This window comes from Hoplias malabaricus, chromosome Y, assembly GCF_029633855.1.
Source record: "Hoplias malabaricus isolate fHopMal1 chromosome Y, fHopMal1.hap1, whole genome shotgun sequence".
Taxonomy (NCBI): Eukaryota; Metazoa; Chordata; class Actinopteri; order Characiformes; family Erythrinidae; genus Hoplias; species Hoplias malabaricus.
Window position 1 is genome coordinate 10230054 of NC_089820.1, and position 8025 is coordinate 10238078.

An 8025-nucleotide genomic window follows, 5' to 3' on the forward strand; every position below is an offset into this window, starting at 1 on the left:
TGTAGTCAGCGCAAGCCATTGGAGTGGGATTGTACAGTAGCACAGGGAGTTGGAGGAAGGAGTCAGTGTTAGCAGTTTATAGCTGTTGGGCTTAACATGGACAGCTTCTGCTGAGCAAAGCTTGTTAAGGCCCAGGGAACCATTTAAGATAATCTTTTTCCTCCTGCAGTTGTTGAAGGTCAAAACATTTTCTCAAAAATATCGTAAAACCACATTTTAGACAATAGCTTAGGTAGTGTATTCATAAATTTAAGATAACTTATGAAATATATAATGTTCTGTAGAATTAAGCTTTTTGCCACTGTTTGGACTGTAAAGCTTGTTATGGAATAAACATAGGGTTAAATGTTTTACACATACATAAACTAGCAAATTATCTTTCTCTTTACAGTTTCTCCACGATCATGAAGGAAACCCTGCGGGATCTGGCGCCCCAGTGCAACGTCACACTCGTCCAATCTGAAGACGGCAGCGGAAAGGGTGCCGCTCTCATCACAGCCGTGGCCTGTCGGATGAGAGACGCTAAAAAGTAGTAGCTGCAGTGGCATCTTATTCATTCAAAGATGAATAAGGGATAGGGCTAAAAAATGGAAAAAAAAGGGAAATGGCTTGAAAGTAGAAATGTTCTTCCAGAGATTCCTGCTGTGCCACAATGTTACTGTCAATGTTTTTCCTGTTTTTTCATTTTTCAGGGTTTTTTTTCCCCCATACTGTCATTCATTTGATGTGGATCGAATGGTTTGATGTGAAGTGAGTCAGAGAGAGGGAAAGAGTGTGTTGTAGAATACCCTTGTTGCTAATTTATTATTAATGTTTTGTAAAGTTTACTATACACACACACGCCTCAGAATGTTTTATTCAGCTGTTTAACTTAATGTTGTTTTCTTTCTTTTATGTGACTGTGGAACATAGAAATATTGGCTTATCTTTAGGACAAGCCAGTTCTCTAGACACAAATCAGAACTATTACATACTATTACATTACTATTTTCTAATTATTTAATTAATTGGTATGTGAACAAAGACATTTAGAGTGGTTTTATGCGAAAGGCTTCACTGTAGAGTAACTTCCTGAGTCCAAGTTCTTCAGTGGTGATGATAGAACCAGGCTTCTGAAGAATTGAAATCCCCTAAAAAAAATCATCTCAAAAATAATTCTATACAAATTGATTATGAAATCATTCCTTGATGACACTTGAGACATTGTTTGTGTTGCAAAGATCTTGGTGTAAAAGTTTCAGTGTTGGGTTAGGATGGTAAATAAAAAAGCCTGTATTATTGTTGTTTAGCTCTGAAGCTCTGGTTCCTATCAAAACCACATTTATAGAAAGGTCAACGGGAAAAATTCAATTCAAACAACTCTTATTGAATTTGTTTACATATGAATTGCACAGAGTAATCTGAATTTCAGTTTTTGCCTTTAAACTCTTAAGGACTGCTCAGGCTGTCCATACTTTAATTTCTCGCTCTCTTATAACTAATACTCATACGTCTCATAGAAATTACTGAATTATATTCCTAATAAAATAATCAAGTAGGTAGCTGGTGGAATAAAAGTTTAATGTTGGTGGAGGTCAGTGGGAAACCCCAGAAACCCAAAGTCCAAGAGAGAATGTGTCCAGAAAACATTAGCAATGTGGTCTGACATCAGTATTGCTGTATATATTTATTGACTATATTTCAGCTTCAACCTTGTTCAGATGTCCTTCACACACTTGAGTACACTTACCCTTAAAATATATATATATATTTTTTTTTTTTTAAAGATAGATCATATGTGGATTTAGGAAGCAGTTTTTATTTGTTTTGAAATGGAGAGGCACTGGAATGAAAGTTCTTGGCTGAAATTGAAAATAAGGCTCACCAAAACAAACAAACAAACAAAAAACTGACAACAATATTATTTCTGTAAGTGTTATTTGTTCTTTGGTATGAAAATTTGTGGATTGTTATGTCAATTTGAAAAGTGTTTTAAAAGGCCTTCTCTTGAAGTTAACATACTTGCAGGGATTTTTTATTTTGCGCTTTAGTCTGCATATCAAGTAGTGTGTTTTCAAAAGGGTAGCAAGGTTGTTAAAAAATGTGTGGTCATTGAAACCCTCTTAATACTAGGCATGATCAGAGCTTTAAAAAGAGTGTCTAATATCCATATAAAATATAAAATAACTGTAAAATAGATCCTGGCTCATTGTCAGTCACTGTCACTATGTCATTACCACCATAGTGTTTAATCTTATCTAATTTTGTCTGTTTCTCTTTCAGCCAAAAGCTAAAAGTGACTTTTTCTGACCAGTTTCAGTGCCCAAATTATCAGTGCATCTGTATTTTGAAACATGTTAGTGATATGGGGGTTCTTTTTGTGCTCAAAAACTGATGAAAATCAAAAAAATGATTTTCAAATCTGTCCCAAAACAACCCTTGACCATCCTTGAGTGTCTGGAAAGTTTATGTTTAATCTTTGCTCTGTGTTGAGGGACCACTGACTCACTGTAGTGTCCTGGAGATCTTGAAACTGTGGAATTTTAGATCTAAAATATCACCCTAATCTACAATGTCATTTGGATTGTAAACCCCCATTCTGTGGCATCACTCTGAAGAAACTTTATAACCTTTTATTTTTAAGACTGTAGGTGGATCAAATTAATTGCAATAACTTTTGTAATAAGGTCAAGCGCATCGGTCTTATTTAATGAGTGGGAAGATGAAAAAGAAATGCTATATAATGGCAACCTTTAGACCTGGAGATACTGTTCTGTTGTCTATTGATGGTCTAGTGCCCTAGATTTATAAATCTGTTCCCGAGCCCAGGGAGGTTTGGGTTTTGCTCTCTGAATTCAGACTGCCATTAACTTAAGAGGGAACCTTTTATATTTTGCTCAGTTAGTGTTGTTGTAAGTGGCCAGTTCCATTGAAGATGACAAATTCAGCTGATTAAAAGCTTGGAAACTAGAATATTGTTGAAAAATACTGTCTGCACTAAGTCTTCATTATTGCACTATTGGAGAAATTCCAGACTGCATCCAAATCCAGCTGTTAGTTACCAACTCAAAGATTTAGACTCTTGAGCACAATGGTGCTTTTAGTATGTACTCTTCTCCTCCTTGTTTAGCTGTGCTGTGTTTATCAAGTGGGATGCCTACTTTCAAGTGCTCTCAAATTTGAAATGTTGATAATGAGATGTATTTAAATTGCTTCTGTATGGTCAGATGGGCTGGGAGAATGGACAGGAAATATATATGTGTGTGTGTGTGTGTGTGTGTGTTAGGGTGGAAAAGTAATTTTAAGCGATTTTTTTTCTTCAATTTTCATTGCCATTAAAACAATAAATGATTTGAAATGCCTTAGTCCTTGATCCTTCATTGAAGACTTGTTTAATATGCTAAGGACCTTTGTTTTCTCTCACCACAAACTCAAAGCCACACTTTTAAGCATTTTGACTGTTTTTGATGGACATAGTTTTTTGGATCCCTTAATCATAAGTGTGTTTCCGATTTAAAATTTGACAGAAAGGATAAACGTCTCACATCTTGCTTCTTAACAATTGCTACAATTTTTTTTTTAATCCGGGCCACGTTAATGCAAATGTCTTCAATTGTGAGGAATTGTAACGACTGTTGTTTGTACATAGCTGAAGTGTAATTTAAATTGTAATTTAATTTAATTTAAACGTTTTTATCCACTGTTTACATTAGCATAGAATCTCATTTGTAACATGAGTGGTTTAGTTGTGTAGCCCTTTTACTAATATAGTTAACCATTTACCCAGTCTGGAGATATTTCATCCTTAAGTGATCCGAAACATAAAAAATAAGCCAATATTACCCACCTATGGAGCAGGAATAGAGTAATATCCTGAAGGTTTTCAAAGGTCTTGAATTCTCTCTTTTATTTAAAAAAAAAAAAAAAAAACTTTACAAGCTTATGCTTATTTTTATTCATTTACGGACACTGGGGCTTTAATAAAAACAGACACGTTTCGAGCGTGCAAAAAAAAAAAAACTGGAGAGCTAGAAAATGGTGAGGAAACATCATCTGAATTTTTATAAGAAGTGTCTTTTGATTACATTAGTGAATATCGCCTTTAAATTCTGTTACAAAGATAAAGTTTAATCAGATGATAGTGTATGTGGGTATGGTAAATTTGATGTGAAATAACTTGCCTACAAACTGAAACTTCAAAACCAGACTCAGCATAACTGAACTGACCTGCTCTGAGCTCAGAGGTAAAGCTGACCTTCGATCAGTCCTCAGATTCACTTTTCTCTAAATGAGGAACAGTATTTCATTCATTATCTGTAACCGCTTATCCAGTTCAGGGTCGCGGTGGGTTCAGAGCCTACCTGGAATCATTGGGTGCAATGCGGGATTACACCCTGGAGGGGGCGCCAGTCCTTCACAGGGCAACACAGACACACACACATTCACACCCACGGACACTTTTGAGTCACCAATCCACCTACCAGCGTGTGTTTTTGGACTGTGGGAGGAAACCGGAGCACCCGGAGGAATCCCACGTGGACACGGGGAGAACACACCAACTCCTCACAGACAGTCACCCGGAGCGGGAATCGAATCCACAACCTCCAGGTCCCTGGGGCTGTGTGACTGTGACACTACCTGCTGCGCCACCGTGCCGCCCAACAGTATTTCAATTACGTGTTTTTTTGTCCCCCCCCTCACAGGTCCTATATCAGGTCTATTAACCTGAATTTCTGAATAAATGAGGGTCCTGGGCACAATTCAGTGAACTAAGACTGCTTACAAACCCTTCCTGTCTGAAAAAACTTCTCTTTGCTGTTTTTATTATCTTTTTTCTTTACAGGAAATTATAGCTGCTCACGGGCGGCACGGTGGCGCAGCAGGTAGTGTCGCAGTCACACAGCTCCAGGGGCCAGGAGGTTGTGGGTTCAATTCCAGCTCCGGGTGACTGTCTGTGAGGGTTTCCTCCGGGTGCTCCGGTTTCCTCCCACAGTCCAAAAACACACGTTGCAGGTGGATTGGCGACTCGAAAATGTCCGTAGGTGTGAGTGAATGTGTGTGTGTGTCTGTGTTGCCCTGTGAAGGACTGGCATCCCCTCCAGGGTGTATTCCCGCCTTGCGCCCGATGATTCCAGGTTTCCGATGATTCTGGACCCCCCGCGACCCTAAATTGGATAAGCGGTTACAGATAATGGATGGATGGATATAGCTGCTCACTACAAAGTGTTAAAATGTCATGAGGTATGGAGCCATGGAAATGCTTGCTTCAGATTTACACTGTATGTCCAAACTACTGCAGACACTTGCTTATCGAGCAGTTTTGTTCGGAAATTACAGGTCTCTAGGGTTATCGTTTAAGCAATTATTTATTTTTTAATTTGCAAATACAATGTCTGTTTTTCTGGGAAAGCTGTAAGCATTTGATGGTATTCAGCCATATAAACATTAGTGAGGTCACATACTGATGTTGGATGATTAATTCTGTATCACAAATACCACTCCACACCTACATATGTGTAATAATGAAGATTGTAGGCTGGTAGTGTATCTTTTAAATAGCAGACTTGGTTCTGACTTCAAGTAAAAGGAAGCATTTTCATTTGAAACAGACTGAAGTGCACCGTTTGATTTTGTCAGCACCATGGGGAAAAACCCTTAAAATCCTCATAAAGCTCCTTAGTTCCAGTCTGACAGCATTCACATTTGTGATTTCCCACTATAACATGTCCATACCATTCTCATCAAGAAGAGGTTGATTTCAATCCTCGAGTTGAAATGAGATTCACTGATCAAATAATAATAATACTTTGGTGAAAACATTTACAGTTTTCCTGTCATATTTAATGTTGAAGCTTCAAAATTAAAGTCTTACTTAAGTTGTCAAAGTTTGTAAAGAAGTTGCGTGGAAGAAAAAAGTGCCACAGCATCACTACTTGATTGGCCAAGCAAACTCGCCCAACCTTAACCCCATAGAGAATCTACGGGGTGTTGTCAAGAGGAAGATGAGAGGCACCAGACCCAACAATGCAGACGAGTTGTAGTAATTAATGCAAAAGGAAGTATTGAGAACATATACTGTACTTACAGTTCAGTAGGCCAACATTTCTGTATTAAAAGTACATTTTTAAGTTGATCTTATATTCAAAATTTCTGAGATAATGACTTTGGGTTTTCATTGGCTGTAAGCCATAACCATCAATATTAAAAGAAATAAACACTTGAAATAGATCACTCTGTTTGTAATGCATCTATAAATTAGTTCCACTTTTTGAACTGAATTACTGAAATGATTAAAGTTTTTGATTATATTTAGTTTATGCACCTGTATGTTGATCTACACATCTAGACAAAACACATGTAGAATCTTGTGTTCTTAAATAACCTTGTTATATATTACAAAATTGTCATATTGGTAAACAGAAACAACACTGACTGTCCATTCTCTCAGCTCCACTGTCCATACAGAAGTACTCTGAAGTACAGTTACAGAATGTAGTCCATCTGCTGCTGTGCATTCTTTCTTTGCCCCATTTCACCCTTTTGTATTCATATACATGTATACATTTTTATACATATACATTATGAACTGCAAGTCATACTGCATCTTCAACCAATTTCACGTGTTGAACTTAATGAATGTGGATGTGGTTTGAGTGTGTTTTCAAGGCGTATTTAGAGACAACAACAGATTGACTGTTGACTTAAAGTGTTTGTTAGGCAAGATTTGTTATGTAGCCCGATTGTTAGAAAAGTGGTAAAAAAAAGTTGGAACCCACACTCTCTTGGCTGATGGACTCAATCTGACCCAAGTAGAAAAATATGTGAACTTTTGATTATGTGAAATTATTCACTCATTTATTGTCTGTAACTGCTTATCCAGTTCAGGGTCGCGGTGGGTCCGGAGTGTTCCACAAGGCAGGAACACACCCTGGAGGGGGTGCCTTCACAGGGTGACACACACACCTATGGACACATTTTAGTAGCCAATCCACTTACCAACGTGTGTTTTTGGACAATGGGAGGAAACCCACACGGACACAGGGTGAACACACCAAACTCCTCACAGACAGTCACCTGGAGCGGCACTTGAACCGACAACCTCCAGGTCCATGGAGCTGTGCGACTGTGACACTACCTAAAATATTATTTTTTAAAAATAGAATTATTTATTTCATTTAAACTTATTTGAATTTTCGAGTCACACAGCTCCAGGGGGCCTGGAAGTTGTGGGTTCGATTCCCGCTTCGGGTGACTGTCTGTGAGGAGTTGGTGTGTTCTCCCCTTGTCCGTTTCCTCCGGGTGCTCCGGTTTCCTCCCACAGTCCAAAAACACACGTTGCAGGTGGATTGGCGACTCAAACGTGTCCGTAGGTGTGAGTGTGTGAGTGAATGTGTGTGTCTGTGTTGCCCTGTGAAGGACTGGCGCCCCCTCCAGGGTGTATTCCCGCCTTGCGCCCAATGATTCCAGGTCGGCTCTGGACCCACTGCGACCCTGAACTGGATAAGCGGTTACAGATAATGAATGAATGAATGAATAAATGAATGAATTAATTTTCGAGTTACTTGAATGAAAAACCATTCTTTTTATGAAACACCTTGCACTTTTGACCATGATTCAGAACAGAGGGAACATTTTGAGTTTTAAAGTGTTCCTTGTATCTGAACAAATAATCATTCTGGCTTGAATTGAGATGTTCTGGTTGCAAGGACACTTCAGTATGAGCTGCAGTTTAAACACTTTGTTCTCTGTTGTTTTATTTATTTAATTAATCAAAGCTTTCAGGGTGGCACGGTGGTGCAGCAAATCGTGTTGCAGTCACACAGCTCCATTGTGTGTGTGTGTGTGTGTGTGTGTGTGTGTGTGTAAGACTGGTGTCCCCTCCAGAGTGTATTTCTGCCTTGCGACCTGATTCCAGGTAGGCTCTGGACCCACCATGAACTGTGTAAGTGGTTACAGATAATAAATGAATGAATCAAAGACTTCAGAAATCTGCATCCTCCATATTTGTCTGTACACAACATTAATTCATTCATTCATTTTCTGTAA

At 38.4% G+C, this 8025-nt stretch overlaps 1 protein-coding gene across 1 annotated transcript in view; it reads left to right on the top strand.

Annotated features, from left to right (window-relative positions):
* Positions 1-3318, top strand: part of LOC136677738 (hexokinase-2-like) — a 64498-nt gene extending 61180 nt beyond the window's left edge. Inside the window, exon 18 of the mRNA XM_066655336.1 lies at positions 392-3318. Within this exon, the coding sequence (XP_066511433.1) occupies positions 392-533 (142 nt within the window). The 3' untranslated portion in view covers positions 534-3318. The remainder of the gene's footprint in view (positions 1-391) is intronic.
* Positions 3319-8025: the final 4707 nt, after the last annotated feature.